Source organism: Pygocentrus nattereri, chromosome 2 (genome assembly GCF_015220715.1).
Source record: "Pygocentrus nattereri isolate fPygNat1 chromosome 2, fPygNat1.pri, whole genome shotgun sequence".
Taxonomy (NCBI): Eukaryota; Metazoa; Chordata; class Actinopteri; order Characiformes; family Serrasalmidae; genus Pygocentrus; species Pygocentrus nattereri.
Window position 1 is genome coordinate 5,220,638 of NC_051212.1, and position 27,500 is coordinate 5,248,137.

At 41.1% G+C, this 27,500-nt stretch overlaps 1 protein-coding gene and 1 pseudogene across 3 annotated transcripts in view; both read right to left on the reverse strand.

Annotated features, from left to right (window-relative positions):
• The window catches only part of sorcs2 (sortilin-related VPS10 domain containing receptor 2), a 473,194-nt gene that overhangs the window by 10,909 nt on the left and 434,785 nt on the right, over positions 1-27,500 (reverse strand). For all 3 annotated transcript variants that reach the window (XM_037547570.1, XM_037547568.1, XM_037547564.1), the window contains exons 21-24: positions 24,012-24,135; positions 9,914-10,026; positions 8,439-8,561; positions 5,706-5,805 (exon numbers count right to left, since the gene is read on the reverse strand). In XM_037547570.1, coding sequence (XP_037403467.1) covers positions 5,706-5,805; positions 8,439-8,561; positions 9,914-10,026; positions 24,012-24,135 — 460 coding nt within the window. The remainder of the gene's footprint in view (positions 1-5,705; positions 5,806-8,438; positions 8,562-9,913; positions 10,027-24,011; positions 24,136-27,500) is intronic.
• Positions 18,598-18,703, reverse strand: LOC119262725 (annotated as a pseudogene).

Sequence of the window (27,500 nt, forward strand, 5' to 3'; positions counted from 1 at the left end):
ACACTGCTCAGTTATTCCACATTTGGATTTATTCTGCCTGTTGAAATGAGGGAAATTTAATACACAATGAGAATTTTTCAGAACCTTTCAGCTCGGTTTCCAAGCAACTATAACATTACACCATGTAGCCACATCAGACCAGATCTCTGGAGAAATAGCAACCTAACACAGCCCTTAAAACGCAGGATTATTGTTAAAAATGACCACAAGTTATTTAGTAACTACTTTACATTATTTAGTACCCTCTATGAATTATCCAGCACCTACTATGAATTACTCAGTACCTACTATGCATTACTCAGTACCTACTATGAATTATTCAGTAGCTACTATGAATTACTCTGTACCTACTATGAATAATTCAGTACCTACTATGAATTACTCAGTACCTACTATGAATAATTCAGTACCTACTATGAATTATTCAGTAGCTACTATGAATTACTCTGTACCTACTATGCATTGCTCAGTACCTACTATGAATTATTCAGTAGCTACTATGAATAATTCAGTACCTACTATGAATAATTCAGTACCTACTATGAATTACTCTGTAGCTACTATGAATAATTCAGTACCTACTGTGAATTACTCAGTACCTACTATGAATAATTCAGTACCTACTATGAATAATTCAGTAGCTACTACGCATTATTCAGTATATACTATGAATTACTCTGTACCTACTATGAATTATTCAGTACCTACTATGAATTATCTAGTACCTACTATGAATTATTCTGTAACTACTATGAAGTATTCAGTATCTACTACAAATAATTTAGTATCTACTGTAATTTAAGTACTAACTTTGAATTATTCAAAATTTTATAAGAATTTTTCAATATCTATTATGAATTATTCTGTATTTACTATAATTTAAGTACTGACTTTGAATTATTCTGTTTCTATTATGAATTACTACGGGATCCACTGTGTATTATTCAGAAACTTTCATAAATAATTCAGTATCCACTATGAAATATTCAGTATCTACTATGAAACTAATGTGAAAGTTCTGTAACTATGAGAGAGAAGAATTACAGTGAGGAGCTACACAGCCTTTTTGAGTTTAAATTCTCATGTAGGGTTAAAAACACCAGAACAAAACAATTACAGAGCCCTGACAAGATATGATTTACTGCCTGATGTCCAGGACCAATCAGATCTGTTCCATCTGGCTTCCCAGCGAAACTGTACCTGATCCACACATCATTACAGAGGGGGCGATGGTCACGGCTGGTGCCAATTCCACTCCATCTCCTTTCATTTCAGTTTAGTCAACGTGGCTGAAATTAATCAGCTGCTCTCTCTTGTGTACGGATCCTTTCCTACTGCTGCGCTAGCCTGACTCAAGCACTGGTACTGTTAGCCCCAGTAAAGCAGCACACAGGACAGCAAACCACAGGAAAAGTCTGGAAATAGAGTGGAGACACTCATGAAGTGTAGAGAGAGACCCACCGCTCTCCGGTGCTCTGGACGACGAGTCGCTAATTATGAGCCCTTAAAAATACACCAGTACAAATTCATCCCTCCAGTCACTGAGTTTCTTTTTGGTCTAAGGTCTCTACTCTAGTACTTTATAAAACACATATCAAACTGTAGCACGGTTAGTGCAGAGTTAGTGTAGCAGTGTTAGTGTAGAGTTAGTGTAGCACTGTAGCAGGGTTAGTGTAGTAGTGATAGTTGTAGAGCCATAGGTGTAGTGTAGTGTAGTAGCGCTAGTTGTAGAGCAGTAGGTATAGTGTAGTATAGTTAGTGTAGTAGGGCTAGTTGTGGAGCACTAGGTATAGTGTAGTATAGTTAGTGTAGTAGGGCTAGTTGTGGAGCACTAGGTATAGTGTAGTATAGTTAGTGTAGTAGGGCTAGTTGTGGAGCACTAGGTATAGTGTAGTATAGTTAGTGTAGTAGGGCTAGTTGTGGAGCACTAGGTATAGTGTAGTATAGTTAGTGTAGTAGGGCTAGTTGTGGAGCACTAGGTGTAGTATAGTTAGTGTAGTAGGGCTAGATGTGGAGCACTAGGTATAGTGTAGTATAGTTAGTGTAGTAGGGCTAGTTGTGGAGCACTAGGTATAGTGTAGTATAGTTAGTGTAGTAGGGCTAGTTGTGGAGCACTAGGTATAGTGTAGTATAGTTAGTGTAGTAGGGCTAGTTGTGGAGCACTAGGTATAGTGTAGTATAGTTAGTGTAGTAGGGCTAGTTGTGGAGCACTAGGTATAGTGTAGTATAGTTAGTGTAGTAGGGCTAGTTGTGGAGCACTAGGTATAGTGTAGTATAGTTAGTGTAGTAGGGCTAGTTGTGGAGCACTAGGTATAGTGTAGTATAGTTAGTGTAGTAGGGCTAGTTGTGGAGCACTAGGTGTAGTATAGTTAGTGTAGTAGGGCTAGATGTGGAGCACTAGGTATAGTGTAGTATAGTTAGTGTAGTAGGGCTAGTTGTGGAGCACTAGGTGTAGTATAGTTAGTGTAGTATGGCTAGTTGTGGAGCACTAGGTATAGTGTAGTATAGTTAGTGTAGTAGGGCTAGTTGTGGAGCACTAGGTGTAGTATAGTTAGTGTAGTATGGCTAGTTGTGGAGCACTAGGTATAGTGTAGTATAGTTAGTGTAGTAGGGCTAGTTGTGGAGCACTAGGTGTAGTATAGTTAGTGTAGTAGGGCTAGTTGTGGAGCACTAGGTATAGTGTAGTATAGTTAGTGTAGTAGGGCTAGTTGTGGAGCACTAGGTATAGTGTAGTATAGTTAGTGTAGTATGGCTAGTTGTGGAGCACTAGGTATAGTGTAGTATAGTTAGTGTAGTAGGGCTAGTTGTGGAGCACTAGGTGTAGTATAGTTAGTGTAGTAGGGCTAGTTGTGGAGCACTAGGTATAGTGTAGTATAGTTAGTGTAGTAGGGCTAGTTGTGGAGCACTAGGTGTAGTATAGTTAGTGTAGTAGGGCTAGTTGTGGAGCACTAGGTGTAGTATAGTTAGTGTAGTAGGGCTAGTTGTGGAGCACTAGGTATAGTGTAGTATAGTTAGTGTAGTAGGGCTAGTTGTGGAGCACTAGGTGTAGTATAGTTAGTGTAGTAGGGCTAGTTGTGGAGCACTAGGTATAGTGTAGTATAGTTAGTGTAGTAGGGGGCTAGTTGCAGAGCACAAGGTGTAGTGTAGTATAGTTAGTGTAGTAGGGCTAGTTGCAGAGCACAAGGTGTAGTGTAGTATAGTGATAGAACAACAGCAGGATTAGTTTTAGGGTAGTGTTAATTAGTGTAAAGGGGTTAAGCTCATGCATTATGGTTAGTGTAGCAGAGATGCTGTTAGAGTGCTATGGTTAGTATAGTAGAGTTAGTGTTTGGGTATAATGGTTTGTATAGTAGGGTTAGTGTTTGGGTATAATGGTTAGTATAGTAGAGTTAGTGTTTGGGTATAATGGTTTGTATAGTAGGGTTAGTGTTTGGGTATAATGGTTAGTATAGTAGAGTTAGTGTTTGGGTATAATGGTTAGTATAGTAGGGTTAGTGTTTGGGTATAATGGTTAGTATAGTAGGGTTAGTGTTTGGGTATAATGGTTAGTATAGTAGGGTTAGTGTTTGGGTATAATGGTTTGTATAGTAGGGTTAGTGTTTGGGTATAATGGTTAGTATAGTAGGGTTAGTGTTTGGGTATAATGGTTAGTATAGTAGGGTTAGTGTTTGGGTATAATGGTTAGTATAGTAGGGTTAGTGTTTGGGTATAATGGTTTGTATAGTAGGGTTAGTGTTTGGGTATAATGGTTAGTATAGTAGGGTTAGTGTTTGGGTATAATGGTTAGTATAGTAGAGTTAGTGTTTGGGTATAATGGTTAGTATAGTAGGGTTAGTGTTTGGGTATAATGGTTAGTATAGTAGAGTTAGTGTTTGGGTATAATGGTTTGTATAGTAGGGTTAGTGTTTGGGTATAATGGTTAGTATAGTAGGGTTAGTGTTTGGGTATAATGGTTAGTATAGTAGGGTTAGTGTTTGGGTATAATGGTTAGTATAGTAGGGTTAGTGTTTGGGTATAATGGTTAGTATAGTAGGGTTAGTGTTTGGGTATAATGGTTAGTATAGTAGAGTTAGTGTTTGGGTATAATGGTTAGTATAGTAGGGTTAGTGTTTGGGTATAATGGTTTGTATAGTAGGGTTAGTGTTTGGGTATAATGGTTAGTATAGTAGGGTTAGTGTTAGGGTATAATGGTTAGTATAGTAGGGTTAGTGTTTGGGTATAATGGTTAGTATAGTAGAGTTAGTGTTTGGGTATAATGGTTAGTATAGTAGGGTTAGTGTTTGGGTATAATGGTTTGTATAGTAGGGTTAGTGTTTGGGTATAATGGTTAGTATAGTAGGGTTAGTGTTAGGGTATAATGGTTAGTATAGTAGGGTTAGTGTTTGGGTATAATGGTTAGTATAGTAGAGTTAGTGTTTGGGTATAATGGTTAGTATAGTAGAGTTAGTGTTTGAGTATAATGGTTAGTATAGTAGGGTTAGTGTTAGGGTATAATGGTTAGTATAGTAGGGTTAGTGTTTGGGTATAATGGTTAGTATAGTAGGGTTAGTGTTTGGGTATAATGGTTAGTATAGTAGGGTTAGTGTTTGGGTATAATGGTTAGTATAGTAGAGTTAGTGTTTGGGTATAATGGTTAGTATAGTAGAGTTAGTGTTTGGGTATAATGGTTAGTATAGTAGGGTTAGTGTTTGGGTATAATGGTTAGTATAGTAGGGTTAGTGTTTGGGTATAATGGTTAGTATAGTAGAGTTAGTGTTTGGGTATAATGGTTAGTATAGTAGGGTTAGTGTTTGGGTATAATGGTTAGTATAGTAGGGTTAGTGTTTGGGTATAATGGTTAGTATAGTAGGGTTAGTGTTTGGGTATAATGGTTAGTATAGTAGAGTTAGTGTTTGGGTATAATGGTTAGTATAGTAGGGTTAGTGTTAGGGTATAATGGTTAGTATAGTAGGGTTAGTGTTTGGGTATAATGGTTAGTATAGTATGGTTAGTGTTTGGGTATAATGGTTAGTATAGTAGAGTTAGTGTTTGGGTATAATGGTTAGTATAGTAGGGTTAGTGTTTGGGTATAATGGTTAGTATAGTAGAGTTAGTGTTTGGGTATAATGGTTAGTATAGTAGAGTTAGTGTTTGGGTATAATGGTTTGTATAGTAGGGTTAGTGTTTGGGTATAATGGTTAGTATAGTAGAGTTAGTGTTTGGGTATAATGGTTAGTATAGTAGGGTTAGTGTTTGGGTATAATGGTTAGTATAGTAGGGTTAGTGTTTGGGTATAATGGTTAGTATAGTAGAGTTAGTGTTTGGGTATAATGGTTAGTATAGTAGAGTTAGTGTTTGGGTATAATGGTTAGTATAGTAGGGTTAGTGTTTGTGTATAATGGTTAGTATAGTAGAGTTAGTGTTTGGGTATAATGGTTAGTATAGTAGGGTTAGTGTTTGGGTATAATGGTTAGTATAGTAGGGTTAGTGTTTGGGTATAATGGTTAGTATAGTAGGGTTAGTGTTTGGGTATAATGGTTAGTATAGTAGGGTTAGTGTTTGGGTATAATGGTTAGTATAGTAGGGTTAGTGTTTGGGTATAATGGTTAGTATAGTAGGGTTAGTGTTAGGGTATTGAGGTTAATGTGTGATAGTGTAGTAGTGCTAGTTTCAGGGTAGTGCAGTTGTAGTAGTGCCTGTGCAGATCAGTAAAATGTTTGCATTACCTGCGTCTGGGTCTGCCAGAGTCACCAGCACTCTCAGCCCTCCTCTCACAATAAAACTCACATTACTCTCTCTCAGGGCCTGCTTTATGGTGGACACACGCTGGAGGAGAGAAAGAAAAACACAACAGACACACACAGATTTTGGTGGCAACTGCTTGAACATTGATGCTGTAACATGATTAAAAGAATAATACACAAATTTTCACAACAGTGTAGGACTGTTAATCGGTCACAGCATTACTGCATTTACTGCATCTAGACCAATAGTGAAAACTGCAAAGATGTCAATAACCCTAAACCTATTAACTGTAACATTAAAAGATGATTGAGACCAGGGGTGTCCAAACTTTTCCCAAAGAGGGCCAGATTGTACCGTGTCAAAATACCTGAGGGCCAAAACGCTATCCACAAATAATTAAAAATATTGAGCTTTCAAAGTTTCAGAGCATAGAAATGGAGCTTTCTACAGGCTGCAGTGTTTCCTATCACTGTATAAAAGATGCATGGGGCTCCTTTTATTGTCAGCGTGCTCAGAGCAATTTGGGAAAGGCGAGAGCTTTTGACCAACAATTCAATTGTTTAAGGGTCACAACAAAAACATGTCTAATGAATTGAGTAAATTCCTAATCAAGTGTTTACTTGTTCAAAAATTTCATCTCCACTGACCCCTCTCACCCCGCATACCACCTGTTCCAGCTCCTTCCCTCAGGCCGGCGCTTCAGCCAGATGAAGATCAGGACATCCAGGCTACAAAGGAGCTTCTTCCCACAAGCCATCGCTCTCTTCAACAGTTAAAATATCACACAAAACAATTCCAGCTTCAAACTGCACTTCTAGATACACTCGTATACAGTATCACTCCATCCTCTGGACCTGCCGCTCAAACCAGTGTTTGTTTTAGCATCTTATTCACCTGCCATATTTCCCCACCTATCTGACAGTTACCCCACTTACCCGCCATATTACCCCACCTATCTGACAGTTACCCCACTTACCTGCCATATTATCCAAATTAACCGCCATATTACCCCACTTACCTGCTATATTACCCCACTTACATGCCATATTACCCAAATTACGCACCATATTACCCCACCTATCTGACAGTTACCCCACTTACCTGCCATATTATCCCACTTACCTGCTATATTACCCCACTTACCTGCTATATTACCCCACTTACATGCCATATTACCCAAATTACCCACCATATTACCCCACCTATCTGACAGTTACCCCACTTACATGCCATATTATCCCACTTACCTGCCATATTACCCCACTTACCTGCTATATTACCCCACTTACCTGCCATATTACCCAAATTACCCGCCATATTACCCCACTTACCTGCTATATTACCCCACTTACCTGCCATATTACCCAAATTACCCGCCATATTACCCCACCTATCTGACAGTTACCCCACTTACCTGCCATATTATCCCACTTATCTGCTATTTTACCCCACTTACCCGCCATATTACCCCACCTGTCTGACTGTCACCTCATTGACCCCTTTCCCTGCCACTATACACCCTTTAACTGCTGCTGAACTCAGCACTTTAACTTTAGACCCACACTTTGCACAATGTAAGGTTTACAGGTATGACTGTGTGTGTGTGTGTGTGTGTGTGTGTGTGTGTGTGTGTGTGTGTCTGAGGTTTTTATTTTAATTTATTTTGTTATATTTAGTATTTCTTTGATCTTATTCCCTGTATGTGAACGTCTGTCTGATTCTGTGCTCTGCGAGCTCCTGTAACCAAAACCGAATTCCTTGCATGCGCAGCAGACCCGGCCAATAAAGCTCGGTTCTGACTTGGCAGACAAACCAACATCCACACATTCTAACATCTCGGTTGTGTTAGATAATTACCTTTAAATGCCAAATACACACAGCAGCCGCACTCAGAAAGCACTTTACTAAACGAGAAGAGCAGATTAAACAGCACTGCTCTGGTTTATCTGCCATCTCGAATATCCACTGCAATGTCCATGTTTTGCTTCGTGTCCACTGGACTAGAATTCAGTACAGTCCGTTGACATTTTCTGTGGCTCTTGATTGAAAAAGCTTAGAAATTAATATCTTGCCAAACTCTCAGCGTTAAGTTTGTGCTTTATGGCTGTAGTCTTGACGAAATGAAGCTGCAGGTCTAGTCAGAGAAGAAAGGCCCATAAACTTAAGCTTAGGTTGTTACCACAGTGCAGTGCACGGTGCTGCTGCCACCATCAGGTGAAAGGAAAAACTACAAAACTACTGTACTGGCTGGTGGGCCACGTATAAAGGACTCTAAAACAGAAGACAGGGCCCAATTATTATCTGTCTGTGGGCCGTATTCGGGCCTGGGGCCAGTCTTTGGACACCCCTGAACTACATCACTGAAACACAAACTACAGTCATGGTTAGTAGTTATATAGTATGTCTATAACTACAATATTCAATATACAGCATTCAGAGACAGACTGCGCCGGTCACTGTCCCAATAACATTTGAAAGTAACAGCCAATCACAGTAAAATCCAACAATGATATTATTTGATAAGAGGTTTGTTCTGTTTCTCCCAGAATGCACCATGTGTTCAGCAACCTGCTGTATTTAAGGCATATAGTAGTTTACTGCAGTGCTTCCACTGTAAACGCACACCTGTTCACAGCGTATACGCATCCCTGCTGGACAGGGATCTTCTGGGTTGATGTGTGAGTTTGTGTATAAGTATGAAAAAGTGTGTGCACCTTATCTACAAACACACTCCTCTTGGCTGGCACGCCCTCTGGTGGCAGAACGTAGAGCTGCGCTGTGGTTGGGAGTCCAGGTTTCACCATGGTGACCAGAGAGTCCTGAGGAACTCCTGTAACCTGGAGAAAACACAAACAAAGAGCGGCTTCAAGCAGCTTCTACACTAAACCTCAAAGCACACAACAGCTCTGAATATGTTAAACTGGCTGGCTCTGGCCTTTTACAGCCCTAAGGAGGGTTTCTTCGGGGATCTTTCCCATTTTGCTCCCTAATCCACTGTAAAATTAGAGGTAAACTAATAACAACGATGACCACAAGCTGCCTGAACTATATCCATTTAAAACTGGCTAATTTGTGTACTGGTGATGACTGGAAGGTCGTGTGGGGACCCGTCTCACCACGCAGAGGAAGGCCCCATCCCATTGTACACCTCGCCCCTACCACTTTGCCCATTCATGTCTAGGGGTGGGGTGTCCTGATTTTTGTTGAGATAGAGGGGTGGGGTGAAGTGTTGGGGCTGCATGGCCCTCCAAACAGAGGTTTTTCAGACAGTCCAAACAGAGAGTTATGAGAAAAACAGACAAACCTGCAAGGCGGCTGAACAAGAGACCGAAGAAACCCACGAGTGGGAGAATTTTCCCTGATAAAAATGACGATAGCAACTGTTTATTCTCAGTTTAATGTTGTTTCAGTGTATTTTGGCCTGTTTTTCATAACAAGCATGGAAACTCACTAGTAGGACGCTGATGTCTTAGTCGCTGGCTAGGTTTCCTGTTCCACCTTAAATGGTGCAGCATTTACATTCTGGTGCCTCAGGCCTGCTGCACCATTTAAGGTGGAACTGGGAAAATTCAAATGAGAATCTGGAGAATATCTGACTTCAGCTTCATATCACTGAAGAATTAGGGGGGGGGTGATAAATAATTGCCCCCCTCTTTGACGGCGTATGATGCCCTAAATGTAACTAAAGCCCAGCAGTGAGGAGCTGAACTTTCCCCTCCTCTGCTGTCCCTGCAGACGGGCAGGGTCGCCTACAGAGCGGCGCTGGTAGCTGTTAATGAAGTGATGCTCTTTTATTAGAGGGTCTCATTTCAGGTGGAAGATCTCAACCACTGCCCTGTAGCTCAGGAACAAGGGGCAAGGAGACACTCAAAAACAAGGGGCAGGGGTCAAAATGAGAAACAGGATTGTTCTGAAGTTCTGAAAACAAGTTTACTGCATCTGTGTGGTGTTGTGAAGCTGAAACCCACTCAGGTGACTTACATGCTGTTTTTACTCCAAAATATTTAAAATATTGAGGAAAAAAACCCAAAATCTTTTCTTGTCCAATTATTTGTCACTGTATAAGCTACGATTTACATAAAATAGAAGGAAAATAATAATACAGTATATTAATAGTAGTGTGTGTGTGTGTGTATGTGTGTGTGTGTGTGTGTGTGTGTGTGTGTGTGTGTGTGTGTGTGAGAGACACCTTGGCTAATATTTTGGTGACCACTCGGCCCACATCCTCTCTCCACTCCGGGATGTTTGGGTTGAATCGGTCCAGATTCGGACTGAAGCTCAGAGGAATGACCTGAAATCGATCTGAGAGAGAAAAAAAAAAGAGAGAAGGGTCAAAGATCATAGAAAAATAAAGTCCATATTCACCTTCATGACATCATTAACTTTCATTTGCAATTACAGAATACACTCATTAACAATTTTCTCTCTTACAGGCTCCTCTACAGAGGAAGGACTCATCCCGGCAAGGAAAACTCAGGACAACCCACTCAGTTGTCTTTTCAGTCCTTAGAGACGAGGGTGACCAGTCCACAGGTAAATATGTACAACCAGTCTGTACTTTGTGATGTGGAAGGAGTGCCTTACACACATCAACACTGAATCTGTTGCTTACTCTTTTCCAGTGGTGGACAGTAATGAAACAAATGTAATTAGTTTCTGTACTTTAGTATTTTTGGTGTATCTGTACTGAAGTTTCTCCTTTACTGGGCGACTTTTTCCTTTCACTCCACTACATTTCAGAGTCTAATATCCGACTTTTTCCTCCGCTACATTTTGAGAAATCTGTCGTTCCTTTTGGTTTCTGTGTGTATAAAAACGTAACATGTCAAAACGAAAGAAGCGCAAAGCCAGAGCACCAATCAGGGCCCAGCGGTCACTTTGTTTAGAGCTGGTTTTGACCTGTTGGTCAGACCGACCCAGTGCAGCACGCGGTTCAACGTCAGCGCAGCAGCGTAAAACTTTGGGAGAGTCTGTTCAACATAAATGATGAACTAACCTAACTTTGTGTAAATAGAGCTCAATATAGAAATATGTCCACATATGCAGTCGAGACTGACGCGGCTTTTTTCTGAATTTCTACAAACACCATTTCATTTTATAGTAAATGAGTTTGGGCTGGTTTATGTTTATGAACAGACGCCTACAGATCAACATAGTAAAGGAGCTCATCTGTGATCCTGAGTTTAAAGCCAGTTTTTATTCAACTTAAACTTGGAACTAAGTTGTAAATAAATCTGAAACTGAAACTTTGCTTGTGTGTAAAAAGTGATTTCAGAGCCACTCGGTTCTCCCTGATGGAAACTGTTTACCTTCAGTGTTTTGTGCTTCTGATCATTTTAATAGACGTCAGCGTCACTAATTAATGACGTTCTATTAAAAGACTGGTTTACCAAGAGAGACGCTGGAGGACTTTCACCTGAAATGAGTTCATGAAGCCAGTCTGGTTATAAAAATGATAACAGGACATCAGAGCCAGAATTACTCTTTTAGTACTTTTACTTTATACTTAAGTACATTTGAAGGGAAATACTTTAGTACTTTTACTCAAGTGGAGGTCTAAATGGAGGAACTTCTACTTTTACTGGAGGAACATTTTACCCTGGGAATCGACTTTAACTCAAGCACGTTCTTTTCCCAGTAAGGATACGAATGAACAAGCTCGGCTTGGACACTTTTCTTGGCCTAAGAAGGCTCTTTGTGTGGGGAATTTCAGCCCGGCGTGTCCTCCGTCTTTCGTTTCACTGTTTATCCTCTCACCTGCTAGTCAGCGTTGTTCCACTCATGTAACTGTGTACAAATAATGAAAGCATCCTGCTTACATTTAAATGTGGTCAGGATTCCTCTCTGACCGCCTCTGAATGTGGTTTGAGTGATCAGAACAAACATTATATAACAAAGCATTCTGAGGACTCAGTGAATCAGTGGTCACCCATCTTATCTGTAGGGAGAAGATTGGTGCCTAGACAGGCTGGTAGGCCTGTCACCGAATCACCTAACTGCAATTATTTGGGCTGTCTGCCATCATTTTATCCACAGCCGTTAGATTCTACAGCCTTGGTGTCCTTCTAACAGCTATCTGACTTCTATTTTTACTCATTTTGCTCGTTTGACACACAATCTTTTTTTTAACATTCTGTTTATTTTGTAATATTCAACAATGACAACATGGTACAGTATAAACTAATATAAGACAACTCTTTGTTTGGTTTTCCTACACCCTAGACCCGTCCTTGTCTCTCTGCTCCACTCAGAGCAATATAATAAAACAATAATAAATACAAGGAGGTAGATAAAATAAGTTGTTGAATAGAAAATAAAATTGGCACATGTACATACCCATACATACACAAACATATATAAAATTGTATGCATACACCTACATATACATATACACATTAATAATAATGTTAGTAATTACTTCTATTATAGTGTCATTGAAACACCATTTGTAGATCAATCACATTTCCATGATTATTATTATTATTAATTCCCCCCCCCCTTCTCTTTAAATAGTCACCCCAGAGGAGCCTAAGCCAGTTCAGTCTCAACCCTCAAATTTATAGCCCTAAAAATAGGGCAGTAGCTGGAGTTCAGCATCACATAGAAGTCATATGGTGTACATATGGTGAAACAGGTTGGGGGGAGGGGGGGGATAGAAGGCGATAACATGACATTTGTCTTTAGTTAGAGATGATCCTTCAGGTCGTGTACCAAATAGAGCTAGTAGAGGATGTGGATCAATTATGACACCATAGATGTCACTAAAGGTCTTAAATACACTCCTCCAGAACTCCTCCAGCGTAGGGCACGACCAGAACATATGGGCTAAGGTAGCTGGCGTTTGCTTACATCTATCACACTGGTATTAGGAAAAAAATTAGCCAATTTGGAAATAGTGAAATGGAGCCTATGGAGTATCTTAAATTGTATCAACCCGTGTCTTGCACAAGGGGATGATGAGTACACCTGGAGAAGAACGCCCTCCCAATCAGCATCAGAGAGAACTATAGTCAAGTCCTGCTGCCATGCAGCCCTAAGATGCCCTAAGAGGATTTATAGAGCTAACAGTAAAATCTATATGGGAAATAGTGCCACGTTTATTTGGATTTCATCTCAACAACATATCAACTATTGACAATGGAGGTAAACTAGGGATGGAGCTGAATGCTTTTTGAGTAAAGCTCCTTTTCTGAAGATACCTGAAAAAGTGGCTTCGCGGTAGCTTAAATCTTTGGGAAAGTTCGGCGAAAGATAGGAATGAGAACAAATCCTTAAAGCTTCTAATTCCTTTCTTGTACCACATGCAAAAACCTAATAGGTGGTTTGACACTATAGGACTCAAAACTGAGATCGATTGTAACCCAAAGTGTTTCCGGAACTGAGACCGAATTTTTAAGGTATGGGTCACTACAGGATAAAGAAAACAAAGAGAGGTACCTCCAGTTGTGGGAAGAGAAGAGCATACCAAAGAGCTTAAAGAGAATTGGCTGCAAGACCTCTCTGCATACACCCACATTGGAATAGAAGGTAGAGTCTTTTGGTGACATCCAAAAAGCTATCTTTTGAATATTGCATGCCCGTTAGTAAAATAAGAGATTTGGTAGTGCCATTCTACCCTGCGGCCTTGGTCTCTGCAAAAAGGTTTTCCTAATGCGGCAGCCTTTATTCCCCCACAGAAATGCAGTACTCAATTTATCTTCATTATTAAAGAAAAAGTTTTCTAATAAAAACAGGGATATTGGAAAAGAAGTATAGAAAACAGGGTAGAATTGTCATTTAAACTAAATTAACTGGCCCTACTAAAGAGGGTGGCAGTGCGGACCATCTTACTAAATCTTCCCTGGTACGGTCATAGAGGGAGTCAAAGAGAGCATCAAGGGAACGTGCGACTGTTATGCCCAGATATTTAAATCCTCCATACTTTAGTTTAAAAGGAATGATGGAGTTGGGTAATCCATTAATTTGCGAGTTGATAGGGAGATATTCGCTTTTCTGTCAGTTTAGTTTGTAGCCAGAGAATTTCCCAAAGTTCTCTAAGATGGAGAGAATGTGGGGGACTGATGACAGGGGGTTTGAGACATAAAGAAGGAGGTCGTCTGGTACGGCGAGACCTTATGTTCAATACCCTTACGGCAAATACCTCTGAAGTCAGAACATTGTCTCAGAGCCACGGCCAATGGTTCTATAGCTACAGTGAACAATAAAGGAGATAGAGGGCACCCCTGCCTCATGCCTCGCTCTAAGTTGAAATACCGTGAGTGGAAACTGTTAGTACATACAGATGCTGAGGGTAAAACTATTTCAAGTCGCAATGCAAGAGCTTTAGCCAATATTTTAAAATCTACATTTAAAGGTGAAAAAGGTCTGTGCGAATCACAGAGAGTAGGGTCCTTATTTTCTTTGGCCTATAGAGATATTGATGCTTGTGTTAGAGTAGGTGCTAGACAGCTGTTAGAAAAGGATTCGTTAAATACAGAGAGAAGTAACAGAGCCAACAGGGTTGAGAACTTCTTATAGAACTCCAGGGGGAAGCCATCTGGTCCTGGTGACTTGCCACTCTGCATAGCCATTATTGCAGTGGTGATATCAGGTATTCAAGTAGGTCTCCCAGATTAGGATTAAGTTGGTCACTAATTAACGGCAGGTCCAGATTAGCGAAAAAATAATGCATTTGACTCGGATCACTGGGATATTGTGAGGCGTACAAAGACGTGAAGAAACTACTGAATCTGTCATTGATATCTTTATGGTTATGTAATATGGCACCAGCTCAGGACTGTATCTGTGTTCTAGATTCTAGAAGCAGTGGACTGGCGAGCTTGTAAGGCTACAAGTTTACTCACTTCTTCTCCAAATTCATAAAATTTATGTTGCATTCTTAGCAGTCTCTGTTCCTCCTGAGGAGTGGAAATGAAATTATATTCAGTTTGAAGACGCTTTCTTTAAACAGGGTAGACTTGGAGGACATGACGCATTGCTCATCCAAATTAAATATAGCGTCTGATAGCTCCTTTAATTTGGCTGTATCTTGCTTTTTAATTTGAGATGTAAAAGAAATGATTTGACCTCTTACATATGCCTTATGGGTCACCCATAGATCTTGATGTTTCTGGGGTATCATTGGTGTCCAAGAAAAACTTTATTTCACTGGTTATAAATGATACGAACCTGTTATCAGAAACCAAAAGAGGGTTCAATTGCCATGGACTAACAGCCGGTGGTTCATCAGGGAAGATGAGCTCGAATGAACACGGAGCATGGTCAGATATGATAATACTCTGGTATGTGCTTGATAAAATAAAGGGCAACAAGTTTTTATCGACCAGAAAAAAATCAATACGACTATATGAGTCGTGTACCAGGGAAAAAAAGGAAAAGGCTTTTGAAGTTGGAGGAAAGAATCTCTAGGGGTCTAATAGCCCGGACTGCTCACAGAAGTTCTGAATCACTAAGGCTGATTTTGAGAGCTGGGCATTTTTTGTGGATGACCGGTCTAACATCGGATCAAGCACGCAACTAAAATCTCCTCCTATAATTACTGAATATTTATTCGTTACCGGAATCCTGGCAATAACTTTGTTGAAAAAAATTATGTAATCAAAATTTGGGGCATGAATATTCACAAGAACAATCGCTTTCCCAAAAAGCTGACCCATTACTATCACATAGCATCTGTTAGGGTCACCTATCACTGGGTCACTAGTAAAGGATACATTCCTATTTATCAAAATGGCAACACCTCTACCTCTCACATTCAGACTGGAATGAAACACCTGTCCTCCCCAACTCCGTCTGATCTTGATTACTTCAGAATTGAGGATATGAGTTTCTTGTAAAAACACTATATTAGAGTTAAGATGACGGAGGTGAGACATGGCAGTAACGGATAAATATCAATGAGAAATTACCAACATTCTTCAAATAAAATGTTTGAAATGCAAGTGATCTCTGATAGACAAAACAAGCCAGTACATCCAAACTTAAAATATGAATTAAATGGAGCCGCAGACAGCATGGAATACTCCCCCAAACATCCATAACCCCGCATCCTCCAAAAGAGGGTGTATAACCTTCCCCCCACCCCACCCAAAGAAAACGCTGGGCTGCTTACAACATTGCCCATCTGAGAGCAGTTCTGCTCCGCTACTTAACAGTAGTTGAAATCAATAGATAACTATTTCCTGCACTGGGGAAAAAAAACAATATAAAACAATATACACTGCTCAAAAAAATAAAGGGAACACTTAAACAACACAATATAACTCCAAGTAAATCAAACTTCTGTGAAGTCAAACTGTCCACTTAGGAAGCAACACTGACAATCAGTTTCACAGCTGTTGTGCAAATGGAACAGACAACAGGTGGAAATTATTGGCAATTAGCAAGACACACTCAGTAAAGGAGTGGTCCTGCAGGTGGGACCACAGACCACTTCTCAGTACCTTTCTGCTTTCTGGCTGATGTTTTGGTCACTTTTGAATGTTGGTGGTCTTTCACACTCGTGGTAGCAGGAGACGGACTCTACAACCCACACAAGTGGCTCAGGTAGTGCGGCTCATCCAGGATGGCACATCAATGCGAGCTGTGGCAAGAAGGTTTGCTGTGTCTGTCAGCGTAGTGTCCAGAGGCTGGAGGCGCTACCAGGAGACAGGCCAGTACACCAGGAGACGTGGAGGAGGCCGTAGGAGGGCAACAACCCAGCAGCAGGACCGCTACCTCCGCCTTTACAAGGAGGAACAGGAGGAGCACTGCCAGAGCCCTGCAGAATGACCTCCAGCAGGCCACGAATGTGCATGTGTCTGCACAAACGGTTAGAAACCGACTCCATGAGGATGGTATGAGGGCCCGGCTTCCACAGATGGGGGTTGTGCTCACAGCCCAACACCGTGCAGGACGCTTGGCATTTGCCAGAGAACACCAGGGTTGGCAAATTCGCCACTGGCGCCCTGTGCCACACACAATACTGAGCCTCATTTTGACTTGTTTTAAGGACATCACATCAAAGCTGGATCAGCCTGTCGTGTGTTTTTCAACTTTAATTTTGTGTGTGACTCCAAATCCAGGCCTCCACTGGTTAATAAATTTGATTTCCATTAATGATTTTTGTGTGATTTTGTTGTCAGCACATTCAACTTTGTACAGAACAAAGTATTCAATGAGAATATTTCATTCATTCAGATCTAGGATGAGTTATTTGAGTGTTCCCTTTATTTTTTTGAGCAGTGTATATACACATACATAGACACATATACAATGCTATACAGACATATAGTAATATATGTATCCATGTGTCTTCATATACAGTCGGGCCCACATATACACATGGCTCCCCGTCATAGAGTAAACTGGCCTTACACAAAATGCTGGTTAAGAAACTCGCATGGTAGAACTATTCACATAGCTAACAAAATTCTCTGTCAATTCTTATCATGACTACAAATTGTAAATCAATGAGAACACAGGTTAGGCATAGAGGAACCAGGGTTTGTCTATATTTGGAATTCCAGCCAATATGATTCCTTGCTAAAGCGGCATACCTCCACAGAATGTGGATCGTCTATACCCACACTCACTGTACACTTGCATCCGGGGAGAGATTCAACCCCTGTAGAAATGCTGTGACCTGTTGAGGCGATTCAAAGACGTGCTTGACCCCTTTATGGTTGATTCTCAAACGGGCAGGGAAGAGCAGCCCGTACTCAATGCCGGCCTCGCGGAGTTGGGGTTTGATTGCCATAAATGTAGCTCTCCGTCTGGCCACATCTGCACTGAAGTCCGTGTAAATATGGATCCGGTTACCCTGAAACTGCAGTTGTCCCTTCTCTCGTGCCAGCTGGAATATCTGCTCCCTGGTTTGGAAATGATGAAGCTGCACAATCATCGGCCTCGGCAGCTGGTGCTGCTTCGGCATGGGAGCCAAGGAGCGATGTGCACGATCTACGGCTGCGGCTTAGTGAAGGAGTCAGACCCAAAAATGTCCAGTAGGAGAGATTCCATGAATGATAAGGTCAAGGACCCTCTAGGTACTCGGGAATTCCGATGACTCGGACATTATTTCATCGTGCATGATTTTCAAGGTCATCAAGTTTCGCCCGAATGGTTACGTTTTCTTTCACAAGCGCAGAGCACATGTTCTCTAGGGTAGTAACACGTGAGTCCACCTCAGTCAGAGAATTCCCGGCGTCCTCGAGGTTTCGTTCCAGCGCAAGGAAACTAGTTTTTAGACTCAAAATGGATGTCGGCCCTGAGCGCGGATACTTCAGACTTTATTCCGCTGAGTAGCTGCCTGATGTCATCCGATTGCTCTGAAGAACTGATGGCTGATGACATGGCCCCATCAAGGTCCTCGCCGCTATCCGCCATCCTGCTCTTTGCGTTGACTCTCTGCATGTTAAATCTCTCATTTATAGTTAGCTGTACTGGGATATGTTACTATTTACCATGTGGGAAAAGTGCAACAGTAAAAAAATGCGGAAACATCCATAAATTAAGCAAACATTTCTGCGGAGCAGTGGCTTCCAATCCTATCACGTCTTAACCGGAAGCCATTTGACACATAATTCTGAGTAACTGTAGACGTTTCTCAGAGTGTGTGCACAGTATTGATTTCACAACCAGTGTTTTTAAGATTAAGAGACACTTATTAGTCCCACAACAGGGAAATTTCACCTCTGCGTTTAGCCCATCTGTGCAGTAAAACACTACATACACACCAGGGGTCTGTGAGCACACTTGCCCTGAGTGGTGGGCAGCCCTATCCGCAGCACTTGGGGGTTAGGTGTCTTGCTCGAGGACACCTCAGTCATGTACTGTCGGCTCTGGGGATCAAACCGCTAGCTTCCAGTCACAGGGCCGGTTCCCTAACCTCCAGCCCACGACTGCCCCAAATATATAGTCCCCATTTAGAGGACGTATCAGATATTAAACTGATCAGAACAGCTACTAAACATGATCTTAGCTAAAAAGGCAGAGAAGCTGCTTAATAAATAAAGCTAACCAGCTTTATAAATGTGCACATTTGACTCGGTGTGTTGGAATATCAGTGAGAAGATGAAAAATACTGTGTTGTTCAGTAACATTTCTTTGTCATGGAGAAAGACCACTGAACCTGAGGACGAGCATGTCAACAAAAATAGATAAATAAATAAGAACGAGCTGTAGTGTTTCAAAAATATCTTGGCCACCTCATGCCTCTGCTCTCGGCGGTAAACTCTCCGTCTTGCTAAATAATAAATCCAACTCATCTATATTTGGGATATTCAGGCGCTCCGACATGACCGGTTGACACATCTTACCACAGCGGCACTCTGCACCCTCGCTCAGAACCTTAACACGACCTCTCTGAGAGAGCGTTTGTGGATGAGGTCACCTCTCCTGCTTTGAGAAGCATGACTTCATCCTATCCCATCGTGCTCCAGCATTCTAGACAAACTGCATGAATATTTAAACCCGGTTTGAGGCGGCTGTCTGAACACAGCGCGCTGGGGCAGCACCGGAGGCCTGCACGCTCCCTTCTGCATTTAGCATAAAACACATCTGAAGGCAATTCAACTGCAAAGATTCAGGAATGTTACAATCAATGATAACATTCAGTCAAGTCCGTTCATTTTTCAGGAGATTAGATATAAGACTGTCCACTGGCTTTAGGAAGGTGAACATCACAAGTAGGGGGGGTGGAGAAGTTTCCAAAACTGGAGTTCATACAATGACGAAGCTACAGTGAAAATGAGACTCCTGACAACCACCTGGAAGACCTGGTAGACACCAAAATTGCCCCCATCAGATAAACAGCACTTAAAGCTTTCATCTTTGAGCGTCTTTCTTGCTTAAACCTATCCATCCCAAATGAAATCAATGAAGGGTGGTCTCTGACTTTTGCACAGCACTGTACAAGCTAAACAAATGGTTTTATTTTCTACATCCTGTATAAATAGCCCAGCTGCATTTATATGTTAAGTGGTTTTTAATCAATTTTCTGTGCAGTACCAAAGAAATCAGATGTAATCTGAGATGCACTGAATCATTCCCAAATAATCCCAGTCAAATCAGACTGGGAGGTCCGTGATTCACATTCTTGCTCATTTTTATAGACAGACCAAACTGCAGAGTCATGCCTCTGTGATGCTTGTTTATAAACATGTCTTGGAGCAAAGCTTCTCGGTCCCACCACACAGTACACTTCTACAGTTTTCCTGATCTAATCCACCTAATTCAGATTAAGAAAGGCTACCTGATGAGTTGGAACACATAGGATCATTCAGCGAAAATACAAACAGGCAAGAAGTGCACAGGACTGCAGTAAACAGACTGAGAACCCACTTAACTGAGGTCTGCGGCTTTGTTCACTCTGTAGCATCTAAGCCTTAAAGTGGCCCATCTGTATCGTGATGATATGCTGTAATGCTTTTTAGACACGCCGATGTTTTCCACACTAGTCCAGCAGCCTAAATCCCCTCAGAGGCAACTGACCGTCTCAGCTGATGTTTCAGTCTTCGGGTTTATGAACTGATCTTTGCACTGTGAGTATGTATTAATGACTCCACAGATCGGAGGCCTTGGGCCCCCAAGTAACTCTTAAACATGCTGTTTTCGAAGAGCTGCAGGTTTTATTCATGTTTTACTCCATCCATCTGACCATCAATCTATCCATCCATCCCTCCAGCCACCAATTAATTCCTCCATCCAATGATCTACACATCAATCATTGATCCATCCATACACTGATCAATCCATCAATCCACTGATCCATCCATCCATCTGTCAATGAATTCCTCCATCCATTGGTCTATACATCATATAGCATCCATATATTGATCCATCCATCTAAGCATGCATTGATATATCTAGCTATCTAGATATCCATCCATTCATCAATTCCTCCTTCCATTGATCTATATATCAACCCCTGATCCATGCATCGGTTCATCCATCCACTCATGCATTCTTCCATCTACCCATTGATCGATCCAGGCATCCATCTGTCCTTTGATCCATCCATCCATCCATCTATCCATCCATCCATCCATCCATCCATCCTTTGATTCATCCATCCATCCATCCATAAACTCCTCCATCCATTGATCTATCCATTAACCATTGATCCATCCAGCTATCCATCTATCCATAAACTGAACTATCCTTCCATCCACCCATTCAACCATCAAGTTATCTATCTATCTATCTATCTATCTATCTATCTATCTATCTATCTATCTAGTCATCCTTCTGTCCATGAATCCATCCATCCATCCATCCTTCAGTCCATTGATCCATCAATTTATCTATCAATCCATTCATTCTCCCCTCCATCCATCTATCCTCCATCCATTCATCCAAATTTAAGATTTTACAAAATACACGTTTGATGTTTAAGTTTGATGTAATGTGCAAACATTGTCGACGTTCCAAAACATATCGTTCACTGTCCAGTCCAAACAGTTCATACATGAAAACTAAACTTCATGATCAGCCCAATTTTGATTTCATTGTTTTTGTGATGTCATGATAACCTACGCTTATATCTTAAAGCATTCAGCCTGGCTCCACCCATTCATACCAACGTTATAAGAGCGTTTCAGCCTGAGGCAGAATAGCGATCAGTTACATATAAGCATTACAAACCCAGCAACAAAAACAGCCTGTTTAGTTTTCAGCACAGAGAAAATGGTCATGTAAATAAAAGAGTTATGACTGGTCTGATGCACAAACCCACACAGACCTCATCAGTGAACCTCAGGAAACACAATAAGAGAAATGGAGCACATTTACCATCTCTGCACATTTGGGCATGCAGTGTTCACAGTGCCAATCAGTGGCACACAGGCTTCTATTATGTGTTAGTGACATTGAAAAAACTTCGGAAAAGAAGCACATCTTGGCTGATGGACCACGCTGGAGGCAAGGAAGGGTGAATTTTACTCAGCCAACCACCAAATCATCACTTTAAAGGACTGAAAAAAATGGAAACTCATCATGTTCATGCGAACGAACAGTAATTCATCCATCAATAAAATACATGCTGCTACCCTGACTGCTCTGATCATGCTGCTCTTTTCTGTCCTTCATTAACTTGTCACCTCGCATAATTTCGGTTGACGCTAACTAAGAACATGTGCCGGGAAGAACAAGGCCTTTCAAACAGCCTGAAGCCAGAATCGTGACGCTACTTTTGACGTTTATGAGGTTTGGCCCAGTGACGGCTGTGGCAAAATCCAGCCAGTCAAAATAATTCCCCTCTAATTCTCTGGAGAGGGAGGTTGAGCACTGGATCCTACAATTTGTATGTTTTTAGACAGGACCTTGAACTGGATGTGGTATCTGTCACATGGAAGTATGCTTTAGTCCTAAAATGTGGTTTAGAACAGAGCTGCAGAATGAACGGGTTCTGGACATGAACCCAGCCTGGCTCCCCGGCTGGACGTCTACATCTAGGCAGAGTTTCATTCCAAGCCAAGTCCAGTGAGTTTCAAATATTTGGTGGAAACTACACTCAGCACGAATGTGGCTTTCAAGAAGCGAGTGTGGGCACTCACTGAGACAGTTAATCAGTGATGTCTCATGTCCGGATAACGTCCAGATAAGACATTCAGCAGCAACTAGTTACATGTACTTACACTGTGTTCAAGCCACCTCCTCGTTTCTACGCTCATTGTGCATCTTATCAGCTCCACTTACTGTATAGCTGCACTTTGTAGGTCTACAGTTTCAGACTGTAGTCCATCTGTTTCTCTGATACTTTGTTACCAAACAAACCCGTTCCTATTCTGAGAGAAGCTGGATTTACTAAGATGTTCCAGTGCAGTTCTATACGTTACTCAGTACTTCAGTATTTTTTATAACCTGATACTTCTATTCAAGTTATTTCATTTGAAGATACTTTTGCTTTACTTACATAATTATTTTACCCAGGTATGAATACTTTTACTTGAATAGTGGTTTAGGCTACTCTACCCACCTACGTTCCTATCACTAGCTGTGTTCACATGCAAAGATTTTTGCCAAGCCGATTGAATATAGTCCGATTACAGATTCCAACTGAGGTTTTTATTCTCGCTCTATTCAACAATCTGATGGAAAATCTTCGTCTACACACTCACTACAAGTAATCCAATGCAAAATGACGCGCATGCTTGAAGTAGCACTTAGAGTAAACGTTACCATGACAGCAAACATCATGTGAGTCCAGTCAGAGTGAGATGAGCAGCAGTGAGCAGTGCTTGTTTTTAATGGCTTTAAAATGACGTCAGACTCAGGAAAACGTCCTTCACATGTCCTTATTAAAGAAGGCCGAGAGGAAGACGTCGTGTTCTGAGACACATAAGCTGGACGTCCGTCCCACCGCCGTCTTTTAAAGATCAGAGCATGAACTTCGTCTCCTCTGCAGACCAGTTTCTGCTCCGCCGTGTTGAACGGTATAAACTCTCACTATGACGCGACACACAGAACGGACTTAAACTTTCCGATAGGGAACGTAATCGGATTTCAGGCATTTACATGGATATTATTTTCTATTTATCTGATTATTTAGAGCTTTACCCACCTCATTCAATCGGATAGAAACTGCATTCCGAATGGCCTCAATGGGACTAGACTATTCCAATTGAGGTGTTTACATGGACGTATTCTATTTCAATTGAGCTATTAGTCGGATTACTAACGGATTATTAGGCTGCATGTAAACGTGGCTACTGTGTAAAAGAAGTGCGATGCTGCCTCTACTGTTGTGATTGTTGTGAGGCCCTCCCCCACTTTCTTAGCTCAGCAGCATGTACAGACTGCATGGCTAGTGGTTAGCCTCAATTTTATAAGTGTTTTGAGTCGTTTTTACGTGAATTTGGCTATAAATTTCTGATTATCAGCACTAAACATAGATTCGAAGTCAATCAGAGGACTGTTTGAGACATGAGGAAAAGTTCTAGATTCGTACACATGCAGCCAACCATTTAAACTGGGCATTTAAATGGAGGTAAAGGGGGGATCTAAATGGTGGTTTTCTGACCTGGATTACTGACTGGATCTTCGCTAAAACTTCAGAAAGTAACTCTGGACATACAGGGTGCTGCTGAGCTGTGAATTGTGTCACTGTTTTAATGATGCCACGGTAGCAGCCGTTTGAAAAGACATGGTAAAGCTTCACATGCTCTCAGAGGAACCTCGGTAGCATTGTGTGATGGTGGGGAGACCAATCTAGCAATCAGAACTGGACTCGGCTAAAATAGGGACAAAGGAGTGGCTGAAAACACCTCAGATTTGTTTAAAGCTGCAAAGGACAGACGATTCCATCTCACCATAAACTCGTACAGTCTTGCTGTCCTGGACTGTGGAGCGACCGTTGGAGGCCTGGACGGTGACGGACACTTCGCCCTCTTCAGGAAACCGCGTGAGCAAACTGTTCTCCAAGGTCAGCTTCGGCTGAGAGGGGCAAACACATTGAGGACTCACATTAACATCAATAATAAACAAAATATCCCAACCTTGACCTTCGGAATAGTTTTAGCTCTTTTAGTTTCACCACCTTTTTAAGCTCTTTTGAAGAAGCTGGTGCACCAGTTGCTGTTGGGGTGGCAAATATGGCAACGTAATAACGTTTAGATAATATGAACAGGCATATGAACATTTCAGGGGGTGCTGGGATTTTTTTGGCAACACAAACAGCATAACAAATGCATGTTTTATGACTTCAGACGGCATCTTCATTATATGGTTGAAGAATGAGGAGAGACTCTAAGAGGAGAGAACTCAGAGGTTGGGTTTGAACTGCGGGGGGCTCTTGCTCTGGGCTAGAAGGCCAGACCTCCCCCTTTTCTTTTTGATGAAGAGAGGTAACACTGAGGAAGAGGGAAAAGAAGGAGTGGTGGTGGGGTTCATCCCAGGACACAGAAGGTAGAGATGGAAGTTTATTTGAAGGAACAGGAGCCTCAGGCGTCCAAACCTCCATCTAAACTTTAGACATTTCATGACTCTGTTTAACACAGAGGCTGCCAGGACTGCTTGTGGATTGTGAGCAGAAGTTCTGTGCTCTCTGCTCCATGTAGAAGAAGAATTTCTTTGGTAAATAATATTGAATATAACAGGCACCAAATGTTTCACTGTCAATCAGAGCTTTATAACTTCATCTACTTATTGGGCAGTCATGGGCTGGAGGTTAGGGAACCAAGCCTTGTGACCAGAAGGTCGCCAGGTCGCCAGCTGACAGTACGTGAATACTTGAGCAAGACACCTAACCCCCAACTGCTCCCCGGGCGCTGTGGATAGGGCTGCTCACCACTCTGGGCAAGTGTGCTCACTGCCCCCTAGTGTGTGTGTGCTCATTAGTGTCTATGTGGTCTTTCACTACACGGATGGGGTAAATGTGGAGATGAAATTTCCCCATTGTGGGACTAATAAGGGTCACTTAATCTTGTTTATTTGTTTATTTTTCATCATGCGCTATTTTGAGAATCCCATGTAGATTATCTACAGCTTCTCAATTTATTAGAAAATCAGCTGGTTGATGATCCACATCAAGGTTAGGTTTAGGTGTAGGTTTTGAAGTTAAGGTTAAGGTTTGTTAGGTTTTAAGGGTTAGATTTAACACAATCAGTTTAATTCAACATATAATTTTTTTGTACACAATCTGACCAACTGACCAACAGAAATGGTCCAGAATGTCTTTTTAGATTAACTTACATTTAAATTTACAGTTGCATATATGGCGCGCTAACACTTTATCTGGATGCTCCACTGTAGATGCTTTGTAAACGTAAGTAACATTCAACTAAATATCTGTTACTTCAAGTTCAGTATGAAAGAGTTTATTAAATCTAACCCTAACCCTAACCTCAGAGCTAAACCCATACCTACTCCTAAACTTAACCCTAATCTTAACCTCAAGGTAAGACTTACACTTACTCCTAACCCTAACCTCAGAGCTAAACCCATACCTACTCCTAAACTTAACCCTAATCTTAACCTCAAGGTAAAACTTACAATTACTCCTAACCCTAACCCTAACCTCAGAGCTAAACCCATACCTACTCCTAAACTTAACCCTAATCTTAACCTCAAGGTAAAACTTACAATTACTCCTAACCCTAACCCTAACCTCAGAGCTAAACCCATACCTACTCCTAAACTTAACCCTAATCTTAACCTCAAGGTAAAACTTACACTTACTCCTAACCCTAACCCTAACCTCAGAGCTAAACCCATACCTAATCTTAAACTTAACCCTAATCTTAACCTCAAGGTAAAACTTACACTTACTCCTAACACTAACCCTAACCTCAGAGCTAAACCCATACCTAATCTTAAACTTAACCCTAATCTTAACCTCAAGGTAAAACTTACACTTACTCCTAACCCTAACCTCAGAGCTAAACCCATACCTACTCCTAAACTTAACCCTAATCTTAACCTCAAGGTAAAACTTACACTTACTCCTAACCCTAACCCTAACCTCAGAGCTAAACCCATACCTACTCCTAAACTTAACCCTAATCTTAACCTCAAGGTAAAACTTACACTTACTCCTAACCCTAACCCTAACCTCAGAGCTAAACCCATACCTACTCCTAAACTTAACCCTAATCTTAACCTCAAGGTAAAACTTACACTTACTCCTAACCCTAACCCTAACCTCAGAGCTAAACCCATACCTAATCTTAAACTTAACCCTAATCTTAACCTCAAGGTAAAACTTACACTTACTCCTAACCCTAACCCTAACCTCAGAGCTAAACCCATACCTAATCTTAAACTTAACCCTAATCTTAACCTCAAGGTAAAACTTACACTTACTCCTAACCCTAACCTCAGAGCTAAACCCATACCTACTCCTAAACTTAACCCTAATCTTAACCTCAAGGTAAAACTTACAATTACTCCTAACCCTAACCTCAGAGCTAAACCCATACCTACTCCTAAACTTAACCCTAATCTTAACCTCAAGGTAAAACTTACAATTACTCCTAACCCTAACCTCAGAGCTAAACCCATACCTACTCCTAACCCTAACCCTAACCTCAGAGCTAAACCCATACCTACTCTTAAACTTAACCCTAATCTTAACCTCAAGGTAAAACTTACAATTACTCCTAACCCTAACCCTAACCTCAGAGCTAAACCCATACCTACTCCTAAACTTAACCCTAATCTTAACCTCAAGGTAAAACTTACACTTACTCCTAACCCTAACCTCAGAGCTAAACCCACACCTGCTCCTAAACTTAACCCTAACTATACTGTTTTTCATAATCAACTGAACATCACTAGAAAGTTTGTTAGTGATTTAGGGGTCTGTACGGCGTCTATTGGGGACCATCCAAATAAAGTGTGACCTATGGGGAATATATGGCATATGCACCACTGGTCAAATTCAATGTTTTCCTCTATGGAGACACACTTCTGCACATTTTAACACAATTATTGTTTATTTCCTGAATTGAAAATACCTCGTATCTCCAAAACTACAACTTTACAGGAGAAGGAGAAAAACATCTTTACTTTCAATGTAAGTCAGTGGAACCAGACTTTTCTACATGGTTTTTGGTCATTTATTTTGGTTTGTTCAGCATGAAACTGCCTGTTCAAATTATACCAAAAACTGAAAAGTGCCAAAAATGGTGGTTTTGTCCTCAAGCAGTGAAATACATATATACACATACATACATACATACATATATATACATTTTTTTTTGTCATTTTGTAATTTTTGACATAATTTGAAAATACCCGTTGCTCTTTACATTGTCTGTAAATTTCAATGAATGAACCAAAATAAATGGCCAAAAACGATG